The sequence below is a fragment of the Perissodus microlepis genome, chromosome 15 (genome assembly GCF_051167445.1).
Source record: "Perissodus microlepis isolate ML-2025 ecotype Zambia chromosome 15, ASM5116744v1, whole genome shotgun sequence".
Lineage (NCBI taxonomy): Eukaryota > Metazoa > Chordata > Actinopteri > Cichliformes > Cichlidae > Perissodus > Perissodus microlepis.
The window spans coordinates 13,506,539-13,528,292 of NC_140475.1; the positions used below are offsets into that span (position 1 = coordinate 13,506,539).

At 38.4% G+C, this 21,754-nt stretch overlaps 1 protein-coding gene across 1 annotated transcript; it reads left to right on the forward strand.

Moving 5' to 3' along the window:
* The first annotated feature begins 452 nt into the window (after positions 1–452).
* On the forward strand, positions 453–21,461 carry apobb.1 (apolipoprotein Bb, tandem duplicate 1). Its single transcript, XM_084952945.1, has 29 exons — positions 453–565; positions 1,263–1,431; positions 1,723–1,755; positions 1,858–1,970; positions 2,063–2,208; positions 2,290–2,437; positions 2,591–2,743; positions 3,013–3,137; positions 3,240–3,325; positions 3,418–3,862; positions 3,978–4,092; positions 4,585–4,731; positions 5,770–5,981; positions 6,059–6,254; positions 6,339–6,518; positions 9,100–9,294; positions 9,382–9,549; positions 9,640–9,845; positions 10,050–10,232; positions 10,321–10,451; positions 10,916–11,126; positions 11,211–11,383; positions 11,714–11,874; positions 12,009–12,118; positions 12,207–12,580; positions 12,816–18,515; positions 18,610–18,718; positions 18,887–19,073; positions 19,606–21,461. Exons 2-29 carry the CDS (start codon positions 1,377–1,379, stop codon positions 20,590–20,592), a joined length of 11,049 nt encoding a protein of 3,682 aa, XP_084809071.1. The 5' UTR covers positions 453–565; positions 1,263–1,376; the 3' UTR covers positions 20,593–21,461.
* The last annotated feature ends 293 nt before the right edge of the window (positions 21,462–21,754 follow it).

Here is a 21,754-nt window from a genome sequence, read left to right on the forward strand (position 1 = left end):
TTAAGATCATACAGTTTAATTCAGTTAGAATATTGCTATTACAAAAGAAAAAATAAATAAGCTTTAAATTTAAAATGGAAAAGGACAAAAGTGTTCGCTTTAAGCTCCCTTTGGACTCTGTGTTAGTTCAAACATTATCAGCATCCAACAAAAAGTACTGATCAGGATATATATTGCAACAGACCATTACACAATGTTTAGATGTAACTCTGAGATCAGTGCACAAATAAAAAAAGACAATTTCATGTTTTCAAGAATTTGTATAGTAATGGGAAATGTTTAATATAGTGCAATATAAATGATTGAAGTAAACACCATTTACAAAAAATAATAATAATGCTTAAGACAGCTCAAGGTTATTACTGTTTATTTATTGCATGTGCCTTTCATGCCACAAACAGAATAGCAGACCCTATTCAAACAACTAATCAAATTTTGCATGAACCTTTGAAACTTTGTAGCTCAAAGTTCAGTGTCCCAACCCAAATCAAGGTCTGCAAATGTTTTTGCTGTTGTCATTTTTGGGCTGTGGAGCAGAAAAACAAGCATCTAACGTCATTACACTGTAAGTATTATTATTTTTATTGGTTGGTTGGTTGGTTTTTGACTGTAAAAAGTACATGTAAAGCAACATTGCCATTTTAAACAATGTGTATAGTGCAAATATGTACAGGAGTGCATTTATTATGTTATATAATCTAAGACTTTTTGCTAACTTAAGTGTTTTTAAGGCAGTTTTTACCAGTCACTGTAGCCTAAAGATGAAGCAGTAAGTTAAATAAACAAAGTAACACTAGACAATTAATGCTACCTTTTTAATCTTCAATTTTTTCAATTTTAATGTGTGCAATCTCTCTGTCTATGAATCAACTGGAGTATTTTAGAGTGTAGAATTGCTCATTAAATCTATGCCTTTATCACATACGCATTCACAATCACTAACTGGAAAGTGTAAGAAATAATATGAATTGTTGGTGGTGGGTTATTAGCACACTATTAAGAATGTAACAGCGTGAAGAATAAAAACAACACGAAAAGTAATTAGTAGCTATTAGATGATCTCTTAAGACAAACCCTTAATATCCAATCAGTGAATGACAAACCACATTAATAATAGAAGATTTTTTTTAACACAATACATCCGTTTTCCATGTCTCGTCTTTTAGCTCTAAGTGTGTTTTAAACCCTTTTGCCTTTGTCCCTCCACACACAAGAGGGTCGGGTGGACTTTGAGCATTCAAAGAATTGTCTGTGCCTCCCAGTCTCCCAACAGGGCCCACCTGAGAGTATAAAAGCCTCAAGCTGAAGTACAAAAAAATCAGTCTCATTTCGGAGTGCTCGTTGACCCAAAAGGAGGGGGCTTCAACGAACCAATCATGGGGGACTCAAAGCTCTGCCTTTTGCTGCTCTTCAGTACATCTGCCTTGACTTGTGAGTAGTTCCTAAATTCTTTCAGTTTAAAAAAGTATTTTTTACAGTGTTGAAAAGGTTGCAATAGATATCAGTGTACTGTAGTCTTTGCAGAATTGTTAAATGCAGGTTAAAAAAAAAAAACATGCAACAAGTACAAAAATTGGGAAAACAAAACATCTGATGGTACTCACCTATGTGTAAATCCTTGCTAGGTTATTATTAGGCTTGGTAGATGGGTTTAAGTTGTAGTGCACTGCGTTTTAGTTGTATTACAGGTGCTAAAGCAAATGATTAATCTTTGTTTTCCAGTTGCACAAGATCGTGATCAACCAACCTGTCTCTGTAAGTTCATTTTGATGTTGACATCAAGTTTGCACAGTAGCAGTAGATTCCAAAAGATAACTAATAAATTATTTCTCATTACTCTAATCTCATCTCTCCTAGTGGCTCAAAGGTACAAGAGCCTACACAAGTATGAATACCAATATGAAGCTGAATCTCTGAATGCTATCAACGGAGCCTCACATCTCAAGAATGGACACAAGGCTTCCTGCAAGGTATGAGAAACACCTCACGATGATGCTAAATCATCAGTTTTCCCCTTTCCATTCCATGTATTTCAGAAAAAGAAATTTCCCTCCTCTCACAGGTTGAAATTGAAGTGCCTCAGACTTGTAGTTTCATTGTGCGCACTACTGGCTGCAGCCTGAGTGAAGTTGTTGACACGGACACACAGGGTAACCCTGTGTTTGCCAACAGCCCCAGCTCTGATGCCTTTGCTGCTGAAATGGAAAAGTATGTAATTTCTCCATGATAATTTAAACCATTGAAAAAAAAAAGTGGTATATTTGGAGACTGTGCACTTTTTTTTTAAAGGTATCCCCTGAGGGTCGCGATTGAGGGTTTGTATGATGTGAAACTGTACCCTGAGGACGGTGAAACAACAACTGTCCTGAACTTTAAGAGGGGTATCATCTCTGCACTGGCTGTTCCTGTGCTGGAAGAAGACAAGAACAAGAATATGGTACAACACTTTAACAAGGAAATACACAGTGCAACAAAGCTGGATTAAAAATATCACCATTAAACCACATTTTATATTTATTAAAAATGGTTTCGTAATCATATATTATACATCTTTATTTAGTTCATCTAATCTTTACCATATTCGCTGCAGCCTACAATTCACGGCAACTGCAAGACCCACTACACAGTCAATGCTAGAGAAGACATTGCAACTGACGTCAGCCTAAACAGGGATCTGTCCAGATGTGACAAATTTGTCCCAATGAGAGATCACACCAGCCCCTTGGCTCTTATCACCGGCATGGTAAGGCACTCAAAGACAAGCTGTGAGCTGAAAACTTTAAACACTATGACAAATAAAAAGAGAAACTCTACCTTTGTTCGTTGTACTGTGGTATTAATGTGTCTTAACACACTGGTGGTTAAATTTGAGCTATAATGGAAAGAAAAGCCGAATTGAGTATCTTTAAAAAAAAAAAAAAATTGTAATGCCTTTACTTTTGCAAAAGATTACACAAAAATGTGCCAACACAAATATCCACAATGCTAACATCCTCATCTATAACTTTTAAGCACTACCCTCTTGCTCAGCTGATCAGAAGCTCCCAAACCTGCAATTACAGGTTTGACAATGAGAAAAAACACATGACCTTTGGGTCCTGCACCGAGAACCACATCCTCATTCCCTTCTCATATAAGTAAGTCAAACCTTGTACTAGACTCTATTGAATGCTCTGCTATTTAAGTACACACAGGGATATGCATTTGTTTTGTTTTTATCCCTGTTTTCTATATTTAAGGAGAGAATATGGAGTTGCCAATGTCGGAAAGCAAGAGCTCACCCTGGTTAAAGTTTCTCCTCACAATGACAGAATCTTTGCTCACAGTAAGCCTTTTTTGTTTAATTTGCTTTGTTTTGATTTGTTATAACCACAATGTAGTGCAGACTCATGATAATCTTTTTGTTTGTCTGCTAAGGTGTCCTTGTCAAGGATCTCCACATGGAGACTGTTGAGGACAAGAGTTTTGTACAGAATAAAGATGCAGTTCTGAATCTCCTGAGAGAACTGGACACTCTGTCTGAGAACGAGGGTGAGAAGAGGGCTCCCCTGTTCCACAAGCTTGTCTCAACGGTCCGTGGAATGAAAACAGAAACCTTGAGCGCGGCACTCCCTGAGGCTCTTGCGGTATCCCGAGTCCTCACCTACCAGGTACTGGCTCAATGTGGAACGCCTGAATGCAGCAGTGCCATCATGAAGATCCTCAGGACCTTTGACACCAACGCTCTTGAGGTTGATGCGACTGTCTTTGCTTTGGGACTCGTGTCCAATCCTTCTGCACTCTTGATCCACGATATGCTCGAGATGGCCAAATACAAACCCAGCAAGCCTGTCATGTATGCTCTGAGCAATGTTGTAAAGAGGTAAGCAAATTAAATCAGACTTTATTCAAGGGAAGATTTATCGATAATATTTTACTAGTTCTTTCTTTGTGAAATACATTTTAGAGGCTAAATATTGTGTTTTTTCTTTTAACAGGTTTTACAAGTCTGAAGGAAGGCAAATTCCTGAGATTCACTCTGTTGCTGAGTTCATGGCTTCCCAGTTGGGTGATTGCTCTGGAGACAAAGACAAAACCTTTATGACACTCAGGGTAGGTATTCTGCCCATAACTTCAAACTAAAATACTGTTACTGTAGAAATAAAGTTAGAGAATTACTTTTATGATAATTATGATTGTTTGAAGCAAAAATATATCAATACATATTGAATCTTGATGATACAATGTTTTTATTAGCTAGGTGGTTGCTAGGCAACAATGATTACAATGTAACATCTGATACTGAACCTTTAGGGTTCTCAGCTGTACCTGTCTGCCTATTTGTTTTCTCAACTCCTGATTGTGTTGCAGGAGTTCGCGACCACAGAAGCAAGCAAACACACACAGACACAGATTTCATGTATTATAGTAAAATAAACAGAATTCGATGATATACATTTAAAGGGTAGATCCTTTGGAGCAACACGCTAAAATTGCCCATTACAAAACAAGATATCATGATCTCACCTGTATGAGCATGTTGAAGCATGTATGAATTTATATTCTTCTTCATGTGTTGATTATTTGCTTTACTTTTTATCTTAGGTTATTGGAAACATGGCTCCAGCTGTGGTACCTGCTAGTCCAGCACTCAGGACTGCTGTGATCAACTGTGTGAACAAACCTACAGCTTCTCTGGTCGTGCAACAAGCTGCAATTCAAGTGTACAGGCTGACCCCTCTCCCTGAGGAGGTAACCTATTTAAAAAAGTTTATTTTAGAAATTCTTGAAAAAGTAGTTCTCAAATAGTTACCTAATCACTTGCAGAAATTGTTTATTTGAAGAATTTCAGTCAGGATTTACAGTGCAACAAAGCACAGATAGAGCACTAGTGAAGAGTTGCAACTCAGTGTAGCATCTGATATGAGTGATCACAAAAATGTATTATAAAAATTATCACATGGCAGGAGTATTAAATGAAACTTTCATGAAACTCGACAGAGTTCTGTGCGAACTTACAACATACATGTTTCCCTTGGGTAACATTATTAGACAACACTACATACAATTTAATTGCTATGCAGATGACACCCAGCTTTATTTATGGATAAAGCCAGATGACACATGACTTGTAATGTTTTCTCCTGAATTTACCTTTTGACCAGGATATGTCCGTCAGTGTGAATATTAGACAAATATCTCAGACCTCTTTCTGCTTGCATCTGTGCAATATCTCTGTAATTAAAAATATCCTTACTCAGAATGAGTTAGGATACATACACTGTGAGCACTTCTTCACAATTCTACTCATCTCTTTTGTCTTTCTACATCATGGGCATGAATGTCATGTTAATTTTATGAGTTTAATGATTCCTTTAAATGCCAATAAACTACCAAAAGTATATTTGAGGTGCATCTTTCTAAGGGACATTTAATAAAATATTTATTGGGGTGTATTTATACTTGTATGCATATGTTTGATCCTGTGTAGATAATAGAAAATCCGAAATAAATTCAAATTTGTGTCCCCAAATCTTGTTTTTTAAAGACTTGAAAGATGTATGTTGTACAATCATTCCAACCTGGAAAAAGAACATTTCAAAGAAAGCATTACAAGTCCCAAATTACTGTGACATTCATGCCAATAACGAGTACATGTAAACTTTTAACCAACACTCTACCAATGCAGCATGTCATTAAATTTGGTCTCCTTTCAAGTCAGACAATTAGTCAGACCCATATAATGACTTTTTTTTTACACTAATTTTTTTTTATGTACTTTGGGCACAGGGCAGAGAGGAGTTTATGCAGGTTCTTCTGGACAGCACTAGTCCCATGCAAAAACGTATTGCTGCATATCTGGTACTTATGAAAAATCCTCAGCTAAGTGAACTTGCCCGGGTGGTGAATGCCTTGCCCAATATACAGGACCAACAAGTCAAGAGCTTTGTCATCTCCCACATTACCAACATTTTGTCCTCATCTGGGTCAGAGACTCAAGCGTAAGTGAGAATTATTGGTAATTAGAAAGTTGTTATTCTAATTTGGTCACTATAACTCGACTATTTTTTTTCTACAGGCTGAGACATAAGCTTCAGGATGCCATTCAGGGTAATGAGATTGGGCCCATTATGGACCCCACAAAGTTCTCTCGCAACTATAAGTTTGGATCTTTGGAGGGCAATATGATCTTTGAGGGTACAAGCTACCTGCCCAAGGAGGTCATGCTTGAAATGACTCTCAAGGCATTTGGCTATGACATTGACATGGTGGAGGTAATGATTTTGGGCCATTTACTGCAAATTCAGACACTGTTTTGAAATGTTCGGTTTAACAGAATAAATCTGTCACCTTTGAAGATCGGTATGGAGGGGACAGGATTTGAGCCAACTGTTGAAGCTTTGTTTGGAGAAAATGGATTCTTCCCTGACACTGCCATGCAGACTATGTATTTTGTGTCTGACAACATGCCACAAAGAATCCGCGAGGTCATGCAGAACGTGATCCCTGCTTTCAAGACGGACCAGCTAAAAAGACAGGTATTTCAGTTGGACACCTTTCACCACAACCTAGAAAACCCTGTAGCTAGCCTGGCCCCAGCAGTCAGTGCAGGTGAGGGTAGCTTAGCCACCATTCGCCCTCCCCCAGCCGACTGTCCCGAGCAGCCATAGAAAACAGGCTGGCTAGGGGACCACAAGGAGGAAACTTGATCCTAAACAGAAACCTACACACACGTTGAGGAACAAACTCTGGATATTGGTGAATCTGTTTTGAGAAGTGTGATGTTAGAGACACCTGCAGCAATAGTCAGTTATCTTCCTGGGGCCAGAGCAGGCGACATTGAAGGAACCCTGAAACTGCTCTCTAAAGACAAACGTAGATTTAGTAAAATTATAATTTATTGACTCCCAGTTCCATAAATTTGACATCTGGTGTGTAACGTTGCTAACACATGTTGGACTCTAGCTTTCTCTGTTTCCCTCCCCAATCAGATCAGGAGTGACATGTGACAGCTACATGTTGTCCTTAAATTGCCCTCTATCTGAGTGGTGTCCATAAAACAATGTGCGTTTTATAGACAATTAGGAAACTTTCTGGTGAAAACCTGGTCTTGTTAGAAGGGATAGCATCCATCCCGCTTCAGACAAAGCAACTCTGATTTCTAGAAATCTGGCTAAATGTATTAAATCCCCAAAAACATGACTATGCAGAATTTAGACCAGGAAGCAGAATTGCAGTCTACACCAGTGTTGGTCAAGTTACTTGAAAAAAGTAATCAGTAACTAATTACTGATTACTTCCCCCAAAAAGTAATCCCGTTACTTTACTGATTACTTATTTTCAAAAGTAATTAATTACTTAGTTACTTTTTAAAAACACAATTTACAACCTGAATAGGTGATAAAGAAATAGATCTTTCAGCCCAATTCTACTTTTTCTGCATAATCCATCATATAAAATGTAATCAAATGGAAAAGTCTCTTTTTAAAACTTGTTTTATTAGTTTTAATCTTTTAAAAAAATTAATTATATGCAACATTCTCTGACTGGAAGAAATTTGTTTAACATTTAAACCTATTTTCTGCACATTCCAGCACATAAAATAAAATAAAATATATTTTTTTTGTTTACACTCACTCTTTCAAATAGATGCAAGTAAAACACAGCAGAAAATAAATAAAATCAAAGACTAGCGGTCCTGTTGCTCTATTCTCACCTGTAAAGCAGGAGTGGGGTAGGCGGAGGTTTACCCTGGTGCAGGTGAGCCGCAGCGGTCAGTTGAAGAATCCGCGAGTTTCTCTGTGAATTTCCCATTACGTCGTAGCGCACTCGGTGCTTGCTTGGAAGTTTAGGGGTTTTTTTCGCTGTAAAAAGAAGTTTTCTTCCCACGCACAATGGACACTAATGTTTTTGTCACTTTTTATGGAATCAAACTCAAAATAAGGTCAGTACTTCCACGCTTTGAACGCTGCATGTTCATACTCTCTCCCACACTCGATATATGATCCACTGTTGATCTGCACACAGCTGTTGTCACAAACGTCGCACTCGCTTACGTCACTGTCATGAGACATTCTCGCAAAAAAAATCACGGTTTTAGTAACGCTGTAACGCAGTGTGCTTACGGGAAAGTAACGGTAATCTAATTACCGTTTTTGCAATAGTAATCCCTTACTTTACTCGTTACTTGAAAAAAGTAATCGGATTACAGTAACGCGTTAACGCGTTAACGCCCATCTCTGGTCTACACACATATCTGCATCTTCTCTCCTCCTGTTCTCTCCACCCCATCCTTATACCCCTTGATACTGTTGAGCACAGTGTTGTATTAAAAAGATTAGAGCATTCTGTAGGAATTAAAGGTACTGTGCCACAGTGGTTTGAATCATATCTAATAGATTCCAATTTGTTTATGTAAATGGGGAGTCTTCTCACACGCTGAGGTAAATTACGAATTCTACAGGGTTCCATGCTAGGACCAATTCTGTTTACATTACATTGCTCCTACATTTTCATTGCTATGCAGATGCAGATGATACCCAGCTCTTTCTATCCATTCCCTACTTCTAAACTGATATAAAACTTAAAAACCTTAGAAAAATGGTCTCTAATAAGATAACTGCATGAATGGCATTGACCTCCAGTGACACTGAGGACTCTTATGGTAATTTCTAACAAGGATATGTCCTTCAGTCTGTATATTAAATAAATATGTAGGACTTCTTTCTTACATTAGTGCAAGATCATTAAAAAAAAAATAGGAAAATCCTGCCCGAGAGTGATGCTGAAACACTAGTTTATACACTTATTTCTTCTTCCCTGGGCCTGGTTTCTTCCGGTTACAAGGGAGGATTTCCTTCCTGCTTTTGCCAAGTGCATGATCAAAGGGGGTTGTTCGATTACTGGAGTTTCTCTATATTAAGGTCTCTACCTTATAATACCTTACAATACACCTTGAGACCACTGCTGCTGTGATTAGGCATTATATAAAAATTGAATTGAATTGAATTGAATTGAATTGAAGAGCAATCTGTTTTACGTTAGTCAGACTTTAAATTAATTATGAACTCTTTCAGTGGGTAACTTTTTAAATTGTTTGCCTATATTTTGGCCTCCTAGAACCTGATGAAGGAGATCGGACAAAATCTCAACAAACTGGTGAGAGAGCTGAAGACCATGCAGTCTCCAGAGGCAATGGTTTATCTGAGACTTTTGGGAAATGAGCTGGGATATCTGAAGACCAGTGAAATGGAGGAGATAGCCTACTCTGCTGCTACGATGATCAACAACATGTTAAAGATGTTCCCAACTGATGTAAGATAAAGTTAAAGGACATTCACAGTGAGCAATCAATTGCTAATGATTTAAAGATTCTATTATACGTGTTTTTATTTTCCACAGTTAATCAGAGCACTAATGGTGAACTCTGACAACACAATCTTTGCCCACTACATCTTCATGGACAATGAGTTCTTCCTGCCTACTGTCACCGGTGTGCCTCTGAGGATTGCACTCTCTGGTACTTTTACACCCGGTATCAAGGGTGGACTGAGGATTGCTCGTGACATGGTAATTCTCCATAAATATATTTAAATGCCACCTGTCATTTTTTTTCACCACATCATCACAGGTGTTAACCTTTCTCCTGTTTCCACACAGAGTGAAGTGACCTTCATGCCCTCTGCTGGTATTGAGTTTGCAACTCAGATTGGCTCTCACATCCCTGAATATGTCAACTCTGGATTAGAAATGCACACCAACATTTTCCATGAGAGTGGCCTGAATGCCAAGATCACCTTTGGTCGTGATAATATTAAGCTGACCATCCCTGCTCCAACAAGTCCAACAAAGCTCATCAAAATTACGTAAGCGAGAGCTAGACCTTTTATATATTATGTAACTTTTCTCCAATATGAATGCAGAGAAAACAGCTGATTAAATCTTATCTTGAATTGTAAACTGGCCAATGTTTGTCAAAGTAAAATAAACAAAGCTTTGTTTATATGTATCTTTGATTAAATTCATTTAGGACAGAATTATATTTTTCCTTTGCTACAATTCCTACTTAGAAACAACCTTGTGGCTGTGACGGGATCAGAGGTGAAGACCATCCCTCCTATGGTGAGGGACAAGGTTGATGTTAGTGAGTGTAGTCCTGCCTTTGTGGGAATGAAATACTGCACTGCTCTGCAATACATTGACGCTTCCTCTCAGGAGACAGTGCCCTACTTCCCCCTCACTGGAGACAGCAAGTTTGTAAAATATTCTTAACCACCAGAAAATAACTGTCTCTTAAATGTAATTATTTCATAAATAAATACTGTCAATTTAACCTAACAGATATGTTGTGGAGCTGCACCCAACTGGTGAAGTTTCAGAGTACACAGCCACTATTGCCTATGAACTCCTCAGCGAGGGAGACAATGACCGGCAGAAAGTTGATTCCTTGAAGTTTATTCTAAAAGCTGACGGTAATGTACAATATTTGATTTTTTTTCTTCTTTTGATTTGTTTACAGTTAAATCATAATTTTTTGGACAAAGACAACATTTTTATAAATTTGTCTTCTTACACCACCACAGTGGATTTTAAATTTGAATGCTTTAATTCAAAGGGTTTTAACAAGTTTTGCATTAACTGCTTAGAAATTGCAGAGGTTGTCATACATAATCCTCCATTTTCAACAGCTCAAAGTTGATTGGACAAACTACCATAACTGTAATTATCCACTTGCACTGTGAAGACCTGTACAATCAGTGGCAACCCTGCAAACCTGTCCCATAACATTGCCTCCAATAGGTTTTACATATTATGTGGCATGCTTTGGATTATGAGCTTTTTCTTTCCTTTCCATACTTTTATCTTTCCATCATTCTGTTGTCCAACAAATTATGGATGTAACTGTAACTTTAGTCATTCAATTGGTCAACAACAGGTGCAGAGCCAACAGAAGCCACAGCAGTCATGAAATATAACAGAAGGAGGCATGTCATCAGTGCTGACATCCAGATCCCTGACTACGATGTGGAGGCTGGAGTTAGGCTGGGTGTTGTGGATGGAAACACGAAGGGCAGAGGAACTCACGCCATCTTTCTCAATTTTTTAAACAAAAATGTTCTTCAGCTCTCCCTGGTTGGTCGTGCCAAGTAAGAAAGCAACTACAGATCACTGACAAATATTTTTTTAATCTCACTGCTATCATTAACAGCAAAATGTATATGTTCTTTCAGTCTGAAGGCTATGAAGGAAGGTATGCTCCAAGTCCAACTTGTGGTCCCATCAGTCAGTGCTGATGCTACTGTCACAGCTACAATGAAACGTGATGAAGAAGTGGAACTGGAGCTTGAGAGTGAAATCAAGGTCATGGATGCCAACTCTCAACAGAAAATCAATATCAAATATGGTAAATTGCTTTTTCAGTTACAGTGTTCTAAATGTCCCGTCACAAGTTATTTAACAGTTGCATATTGTTGCTTTTTTGTATCAAGGTATGAAAAATGACATCCTCCTATCTGTAGAAATATCTGTCACTTTGAAAATCATAGTTAATAATTGGAGCCTAAAAGATGGTTTTACTGACCATTTAAAGGCAACTATGATCAAGACAGAGTGACACATTTCTAATAGCTATATGCAGGTTATGATATAATCTTTAAAATAAACAATCTGAATTTGATTTTTCTCATAAAGTTGTTCTGGATTTTATTCAGTGCTCTCTTCTTTATCATTTTAGATGCCACAAAAATTGAGGTTGAGGTCAAGTCGGATGTGAACGCCAAGACCACCATGTTGCCTAAGGGCGACTTGATTAAAAATTATGGCAATGATCTTCTTGACATGCAAGTGGGACAAACTGACATGAAAGTTCGTCATATCTTCAAGAAGTTTGTGGAGGTACATACATATTTCCTCAATTATACAGATGTTTTTCTTAAAAAAACATGAACTCAAAAACAGAATCAGAGTACTTAATTAATCCCAGAGGAAATTTTGTAACAGTGCATATAATAATGGTTATCTGTTTTTAGGCAGCAAACAATTACATGGAAAAGTATGGTGCTGATTTCCCTTACATTCGGAACTTCAGATTGCCTGACATGCCAGAGATTTCCCTACCAGAGACACTATTCCTGAATACGTAAGTTTGTTAAACCTCATGGTAAATATTAAAACTGTCTAATTTTTCTCCCTAAACAACCAGATATTTACTTTTGTCTTTTTAATAGTGAGGCAACGGCCATCTATTACATAAACAATAATCGCTTCACAATTGCTATCCCTGTGCCACTTGGAGGAAAGTCAACAGAAGAGCTTAACTTCCCACCAGCTTTGACCACACCAGGCCTGTCTCTACAGCAGTATGGACTGGAAATCCCCTCTATGGAGATTTCCATCCCAGAGTTTGTTGTTCCTGAGAGCATCACGCTATCTATTCCCTTGTTTGGTAGAGCTGAGGTTTCAACAGTGATGAAAAGCAACTTATATGACACAGAGGCCTCTGTGGCTTTCGGCGTAGACCAAGACGAATCACAAAGCTACTCAGCCAAGTTTGTCATCAAAGGAACCTCCCCAATTGACATTCTTTCAATAGAGCTTGAAGGTACTTCACACTGAAGATCACTGATAAATTTAAAGTCGCTAATGTGTAGTTCAAATGAAGTGCTGTTTTTTGTGTCGGAATAGTTTTCAAGAGATTCTTGATGTATATATGGATATTGTATACAAGCAAATGGATCTTTTCTGGTAAAGTAGTCACCATAGGGATTCTGAAGTTATTAGTCAGCAATTAAGCAGTTTTTTTGTTTTTTGTCCTTGTGTGTGTTTTTTTAATCTAGGCTCTGGAAAAGTCGCCACTACCGATTCCATCAAAGCCCAATTTGAAAGTTCTTTGGCCCACAAATTCGTTGAAGCCAGGATTAGCATTGTTGAAGATGCAATCATCTCTGATGCAATTAATTTGAAAACAAACACCAAGATAGAAGCCAGAAGTCCACTTGGTCTCAGTGTTGTCACAGAGCACACTGGTATGGCTGGAATAAAACATGAGGAAATGTCTGTAGACAACAAATTTCAGGTGGCATTTGAAGCTGGACCCATTTATGGCAAGACTCTCTCAATCCAGTCCTTAACCATCTTCCCATTCAGGCCAGAAGTAAAGTTTGATTCTAATTTTCAGGTAGATTCCACACTTGTTAAGGCCCTGAATTTAATTACAGGAACCTATATCAATGGGGAAGTCTCAGTTGCGTCTAAAACCAGTGCCTTTGATATCATCACTCACAATGCTGAGCTTTCTATCAGAGATAGCAGAGTGAAACTGATATGTGCTGCAAATGTCCTTGCTCTTGGCATGAAGATGCAAAATCAGATAGAAGCCTTTGCTGGTGCTGGTGAAGTCATCTTGAGGATGGAAACAAACACAGACCACTCTGAAAATCATGTTTACTCTTTGCTGACCGCCTCTCTTGATGTCAATGGTCTGGCTATAAATAGTGATGCCAATGTGAAGCTTCTTGAAAATGAGGCTACTCATAAGGTCATTCTGAGAATGAATAAAGATGGTTTCACCACAAAAGGAACAACTACTCTCCATAGCCCGCTGTCCATGGAAAACACCTTTGATGCCGAGGTTGATGCTACAAGAGCTACTCTATCCATTACCAACAGGGCTGCGATGTATGAAATCAAGGTTGACAACACCAACAATTTGACCTTAACTCTCTCCGGCCTTAACTTCAACTCAAAGGCTGAAGCCTCTGCAAGGGATTATGCCTCTTACACTCATGATATCGCCTTCGACCTGAACCCCCACAGCGTTTCTTCAAATGTTAACAACAATCTAAATCTCCTGAGTGCTAACTTTATTAATCAGGCACAGCTGCAGGCAGGGCTTGGCAAGATGGATCTGAGTGGAGTTTTGAAAGCCAACAATGGTGAAGAAGAGCTCAAGCACACCTATCAGATCAGTTATGGTGACATGAGTGCTAATGCAAAGTGCAGCACGACTGGAAAATTCCTTGGAACTCACATGAACCACAACACTGAAGTTGAAGTTGTCGGCCTTGCTGCCATGATTACCAATGATGTCCGCTTTCACTCACAACCGGTGCGCTTAAGCCACACTGTGCGTTGCAATATTGCTCCTTTTGATTTCAACTTGGATGCCATATTGAATGCTGAAGGAGATATGGCCATTTATGGAAGAGAGAGTGCCCAGATCTACAATAAGTTTCTCTTTAGAGCTCAGCCCATGGCTCTTGCCAGCTCAAATGAAGGCAGGGCATCCGTAACCCATCAACTGAGTAATGGGTTTTCCCTTGAGACTACATTTGACAACAAGATGATTACTACTTTGTCACTCCAAGAGCAAAGGACTAGTTTTAAATTCAAGTCTAAAATGAATGAGCACACCTTTGATCAGAACATAGACGTTTATAACACTGCTGAGACAACTGGAATTGAGGTTTCTAGTACAATCCTTACAAACATTATTAACACAGCTTCCACAGACAACCAGGAGTTCACTGTCTCTGGCTTACTCAAATATGACAAGAACACAGATAGTCACATAATTCAGATTCCAAATCTGTTTGCCCTCCTGGAACACATCAAGGGATTTCTTTTGAATGTTGTAGATGAACTGCAGCACTACATCAACAATGATAATATAAGGGCTAAAGTTGAGGCTCTCCCGCAACATATAAGTGACCTACTTACTGAATTGAATATAGAAGGCAAGATAATTCAACTGAAAGAGCTTTTCAGTCATTTAATTCATAAATATACTATCTCCATGAATGATGTGGAAACATTTTTGAGGAACCTAAATGTTACTATTAAGAAACTACTAGCTAATCTCTCTGTTTACATCCAGAACTTTGTTGATGTGGTGAATGAAACTATTTTTAGTGGCAATTTCCCTGAAACCACCATTCAAGCAATCCAGGAATGGCTGAATAACCTTAATGAGGAATATGATATCGAGCCCATTATTGTATATGCAACTGAAACCATAGGAGAAATCATTCAAGTGTTTGACTTGGAAAGACTAAAGGGCAGCAGCTTTGCATTCCTACATGATATTGCTGGCAAGGATGAAATCAAAGCCAAACTACAGTCAATCCTCCGAGGTATAAAAGAAACATTGGAGATTTTTGTTGCTGAGCTAAAGAGCTTCACGTCATCCTTAAAAGCTCATATCGAGTTATTAACGAGCTACATTCCCACGGAAATTGTCAGCCACATAACAGATTTTATTCAGAAAATTATTCAGGACTTTGATGTTGTAAATAAGCTTAACACAATAACTTCCAAATTAAGTGAACTGATTGCAAAGCTTGAAGCTGACAAAAATTTTCAAGCAATCTTAGATAAAGCTGTGGAGGTCGTGAAAAAGATCAAGATTGACGAAACCATCACTAATCTCGCTACTGACATAATAAAATTTTATCGTTTTTTAATGGATTCCCATGAGCTTACTATCCAGTACTGGAAAACAACTGAAGTAAAAGAAATAATTCAGGAAATTAACAAGTTTATTGAAATGATTGTGGAAGAGCTTCAATCGTTTGATTATAAAAACTTACAGGAGTTTGTTACTCTGTCTGCACAGATCATGAATGAGATTATTAGAAAACATGAAATTCTTCTTGGGGCAATAAGAGATTTTGTCAATACGGTGTTATTGTCTGTTCGAGACCTTTCAGAACACTTAAGAGAAATCAAAGTAGCTGAAGTTTTTAAAACTCTAATGGATATCTTCGATGAAGTTGTGTTTAATACTCTTAAGAGAGTTGCCCAACTTGTCAAAGACAAAATTACAAGCCTTGATATCCCAACTCAGCTTGACATCCCCGAGTTCACTATCTTTGGGTTACACACTGTTAAAGCCACCACAATCTCCACTGATGACATCAAGCAGAGAATTATTGAACTTATTGATTTAATTGTAAACTTTAAGATTAGCATGTTTGACGTGGATGCTTTCTTTGGAGATTTGACGATGAACTACTTTCCTTCCATCCCTGAGGTAACCCTCCCAGAGATCACTCTTTCTCAGATCTCATTCCCCAAAATTCCACAAGTCCCTACAGAAAAACTTGCCAAATTTCTTCAAGTCCCTGAAATAAGCTTTCCAACCATTCCAACTGAAATTGTAGTCCCATCTTTTGGTAAACTCTTTGGTGAACTCAAATTCCAGACTCCCATCTACACAATGGAGACATCTGCTGAGTTTAAGAACGCAACTGAGAATGCAATGACGCCTCAATTCAAGGGATTTTTCACTTCCATTGGAAACTCTCCAAATTTTGAAATTCTCAATTACAAACTAGATTCCACTGCTCGCATTGCAATCCCAAAAATGAGACGTGTTGTCTTTGGAGAGACAGTAAAGTTCAGGCACAATTTTCTTGGAGTTGAACATCAGGCATCTGTGACTCTCTATGGCCTATCAGCTCAGGCCCAAGCAAAGACTGAAATTAAGGTCACTACTAGACCTTACACTTCTACCTTTGTAAACACAGCCTTTATTGCTAGGGAAGGGGGAATGACTGCTTCTCTTGATACAACATACACACATTTAGTGGACATTCAATATGACAAGAATGTCATTGTCAGCAATGAGGTAGCTCTAAAACAGAAATCACTTGTTCGCCAAGATGGCTACACACTTACTCTAACAGCTGACAATACAGGAACGTTTAATGGTGATGACAGCCACAACAGCAAGTTAGAGTTGTCATTTTCTCCCAGCATTGTCACCATATCTTTCAGTGGTGACACAGACTGTTCCATGTTAAAGATGAAACAACATATTAGTGCTGAAGTTAGCACATTTTCCTACTTCAAGTTTAATGTTCGCAATGAAGCAGAAGCACCAATTATTAAGAACAGTCTTCTTGTTGCATCTGGATATGCAAACCTTCATGACATGAAGGTTGAGTTGAAAGCAAACAAAGACACAGAACTCTATGGTGCAGTCACTGGTAGACTTTCCAATGCAATAAGCGTTATAGCTCACCCTGGTGAGTTTTTCTTTGACTTTCAAAACAAAGGAAATGTTAAGGTCAACAGTTTTGAATTTTCGACTGCTAAAATAGAAGTACAGAATGATTATTTGGCCCACATCAGTCCTGACAGTCAAAAGATGAATACAGTCATTCTGACACGTTTTAACCAGTACAAAATCTTGTACAACTTCACTCTTGAAAATAATGTAAATGAAGTTGGAATCTTCGCTGCCATGGAAAGTGAGGCCAGTCTTGACTTTCTGAAATACCCCATCAGTATTCCTGAGATTGATCTGCCTTTTGTTGACTTTCATACTCCTGCCATCAATGATCTGAACTTGTATGATCAGGCTGGATTGGACAACATTTTGACTACCACTGACCAGTCTCTGGATGTGAATACTAAGATTGTTTACCAGAAAAGCAAGGCAGCCCCGCTTGCTGATATGATGGGCTTGATCCAAATTCCCTATGTGGGCAATCTAATAACAGAACTGTCTGTCAAGTCTGCCATTATTAATCTGATTGCTAATGCCAGAATGTATACAGAAGATGATCTTGTGTTCCGTCTTGAAGCTACCACAACCTCTATGTTTGAGGACCTTCAAGTCAAACTTGCTGGCACTACTAGTCTTGCCACCAAGAGGGGATTCAAGATGGCTAACTCCCTGTCCCTAGAAAACACTCGTATTGCAGGAACTCATAACAGCACCATCACTCTGAGCGCTGATACTTATGATACTGAAGTCTCTGTGGCAACAGTTGCAAATATTGCCCTGCCAATACTAGACATGCAAGCAAACCAAAAACTGGATGCACACACAAAAACCAAAGCAAATGCCATTTCCACCTTGAGGATAAGTGGTAATTTGAATATTCCTGTGATCAAAACTGTTGGAAAGGCTGAGGCAGACCACAGTCTGAAGCTTGAAGGAACCTCTGATTATATTTCCATGGAGTCCTCTACTAGAGCAAACATGGATGGCACAGTCTATGAAGACTACCTTCTTTATGGAATGCTAGATAACGAAGCTAATGTGTTCCTGAATAAAGACGCCCTGCGCTCAACTTCTAATGTTATTATTGATACCAAGTTTAACCATGGTACAACCAAAGTCATTGATATGGATGTAAATGAGAATCTTTCCATTGAAGCCTCCATGAGCCATTTGTATGCAGTGCTGACGTATACTGGCAACAATGAGGCAAACCTGTTCAACTTCAATACCAAAGGGACGCATATTGCCCAAGCCAAAATGGATTTTGCACCAGCCTCCTCCTTGACTGTTGATATTGACATTGACGTGTCTCAGCCAACCAACATGGGTGACTTTGCTCTCTCTGAGAAGACTGTTGTTGAAGTAACAGCTACCAAGCAGCACATCTTTACTAATTCTACGCTTGTCAGCCCACTGTACACTACAAGCATGGCAGCTGAAGTAGAAAGCCGTGCTCCTGTCATCAGAGCAGTTGCCAAGTCCTCTGCAACCTCTGCTTTTGTGATCTTGGAATACAACATGGATGGTGAGTTGATTAAAATTCCCTAAAAACTTCTATCTGTCTTTATCTTTTTTTAAGCACTGTTGAGCACTAAATTTGATGAAATTTCTTTATATAGCTTCTTCTACTGTAAACTTTGAGAATGAAGCTTTCAACATGATTAGCCAAATCGCACTGACACATGCTGACCTGACTATGAATGCCAACCATGCCATGCAAGCTATGAGGTAATAATCAATATGTTTGTTTTAAAATGTGTTATTTTAGGAAAATGCACAAAGCTATAATTCATGCTTTACTGTATATTTTCATATGTAAATTGCATATTTTTATATCTTTTGCATGTAACAACAGATGAGGAACAATTGTGATTTCAATATTTCTTTTTGTTCCAGTGTTCAACAACATGCACTGAACGTGAACTTCACCAGTCATACTTTCACTGATGTGAACCTTCAATATGCTACACACAGCAATGGTATCAGTGCCTCAGTATCTTCTCCAGCCACTGGCCTTCTGGGCCTTCAGTTCAGTCGTGCGGTCCCATCCCAGATGAGTGCAAAAGTCTATGGCCGTTACCCTGTAAGTATTGTTAGCAAGATCATTTTAATACAATGGACACTAAGGAAGAAAGGCACTGGATCAAATGGCTAGGCAGAGAGATGTGCGCAGATCACATGTGTGTGAATGAGAAGGAGACAAGTGGAAGGGTTAAGAAAAACAAGGTGTAGATGGGTAATAGATGTCAAGATTTTTAGGGGCAACGCAGGTTGTGTGGTTTACATACAAAGTTAGAGACAGGATTGAGATGGTACAGAGGAGGGATAGTCGATATATTGAACAAAAGTTGTTAAAGATGCAGTTGCCAGAGACTAGGCCCTCAGAAGAGGTTTATAAATGTAGTAAAGGAAGACATGGAGAGGGCTGGTGACACAGAAGAGGATCCCAAGGATAGTATGGTATGAAGGCAGATGAGCCACTGTGGCGAACCCTAAAAGGAGCAGCTGAAGAAGGAGAAGAAGAAGAAGAATGTCAGTACAACGATAAATTAAGATTTTGGTTACTAAATGTTACTTTCTTTTCTTTTCTTTTCTTTTTTTTTTTTTTTTTCTAGTCTGCCCCAGAGGTTGATGTTGACATCTTGGTCATCAGATCTACTCCCAAGGATAACGACAAGATGAATCTACAGATTGTTTACAACATGGAGACACCCACAGCAATACTCTCTCAGATCAAGATGAGACTTCCTTCCATAATTTCAACATTCAAAGACTTTACTGACAAGTATCAGTTCACAGGGTACATGGAGATGTTAAAGGACTCTGTCATTAACCACATCAATGAAGTCTATAATGCTGCAACCAATTATGATGTTCAAATGAGCCAGCTGTCAATTTTCTTCAGGAACATAATTGTACAATACCAGAAAACTGTCCAGGTCTTCCTAAATGCTGTCATTAAGGTTTTAAGGGAGACCAGGTTCAAAGTGCCTGGGTCAGATGAGATGACCACTCTCCCTGAGGTCTTAAAGAAGCTAACTAGCAGCATTGCTGCTATGCTAGAAGTAACCATTCAGATTATCTATGAAAAAATGGAGGCTGCCTATAACTTTTCTGTTGAAAGGTTGAGCAATGTGAAAATGCAGATGCCGGTTGGTGATGCAGTCACTGGAGGGCAGATCATAGATCAAGTCAAAAACATTTCCAGGAAAATCTTTGAGGAAATGGTGAATTTTGTAAAAAACATGGAGAGTCTTGACACAATGCTAGTGAAAATAGGTGAGACCCTGGAGGCTATTGTTGAGAAATTGCAGGAATTTGTAGACTCTCTCAAGTCAGATTATTTAGATGAAATGTTTGGCAATATCAATCATCTCTATCGTAACTTTGTCACGGTCCTAAAGAACATAGTTGACCGGATCTCTGCTACGGAGTTCAACATGGTGTGCGAGTACATTATAAATGTGTTCATGTATGTAGTACGTGAGTTCAATAATATGGTTCACGGGGTTCTGCAGCAAGCTTCTGAGGAAGTTCAAGCCCACGTGACAGTCAGAGATGGAAAGCTTGAGATTGACCTTCCATTTCACTTTCAACAGTAAAGCATCAAAGAGTGAAGCCTAAGTACATAGGAAACACTACCATCCATTCAGAGCACATTCTTGGAAAGAATACGGATAAATAGCTTTTCAATATTTATAACAATAAGTTCAGCAGATACACCGGCTACACCATTAATGAAGATGGATTATTTTGTAGAAACACATGTAGAACATGTAAAATGTTGTTCAAACTCACCTTCCAGCATAGACTGAGAAGCATTAATAAAATCCATTAATGCAGTCTGTAAATGTCGGATTTATTGCTTTGTGATTTTTTTTATTTACATCCAAATTTAATTAATTAGGAAAACTGTCAAACTACACAAAAATAATTGTTTATGTTAAACTGTATCTTACAAGAGTGATCATCAGAATTGTCCGATAATGTCACTGTAGTTTGAATAAATATTCATATCTTTTAATCTCTTCAGATGCAACATTAGCTTCAGATATGGAGATCAGGACAAAGCTTTACATGAATTTCTAAAGCTGAGGTGTTAATTCATTTAAAAAATGGGCACATTGGAAACTGGGACTGTTGTAGAGGGCTGCACCAAAAAGATTAACTCAGTTCTGCTCAATATTAATTTTATCTCTTCATAAACTGTTACTGGTAAGAGTAGATTGACAGTTAAGCAATGAGAATGTGAAATGAAAGGTAAGAATAAGAACATTTTATCAGTGTTTAATCAGCATTTCCAATAACAACTAGGAACAAAATGTGCAAGCTATAGCAAAATTTCAAAGACTTTAATTTTATCTATTGCTATTTTACTTGTAGTTTAACTACTTCATCTTCAGTTTTTCCAGAAAGTTTTTCTTTCTCCATGTTCTCAATGTTCTGGACTTGAATAAGTGGATTAAAGACAGACCTACGTCTAAAGTGGAAATTTTATTTATATAGCACTAGTTCACAACCACAGTCACCTCAGTGCACTTTTTAGTGTAAAGTAAGGACCCTACAACAGGGGTCCCCAATCCCAGTCCACGAGGGCCGGTGTCCCTGCAGGTTTTAGATGTGTCCTTGATCCATCGCAGCTGATTTAAATGGATAAATTACCTTCTCAACATGTCTTGAAGTTCTCCAGAGGCCTGGTAATGAACTAATCATGTGATTCAGGTGTGTTGACCCAGGGTGAGATCTAAAACCTGTAGGGACACC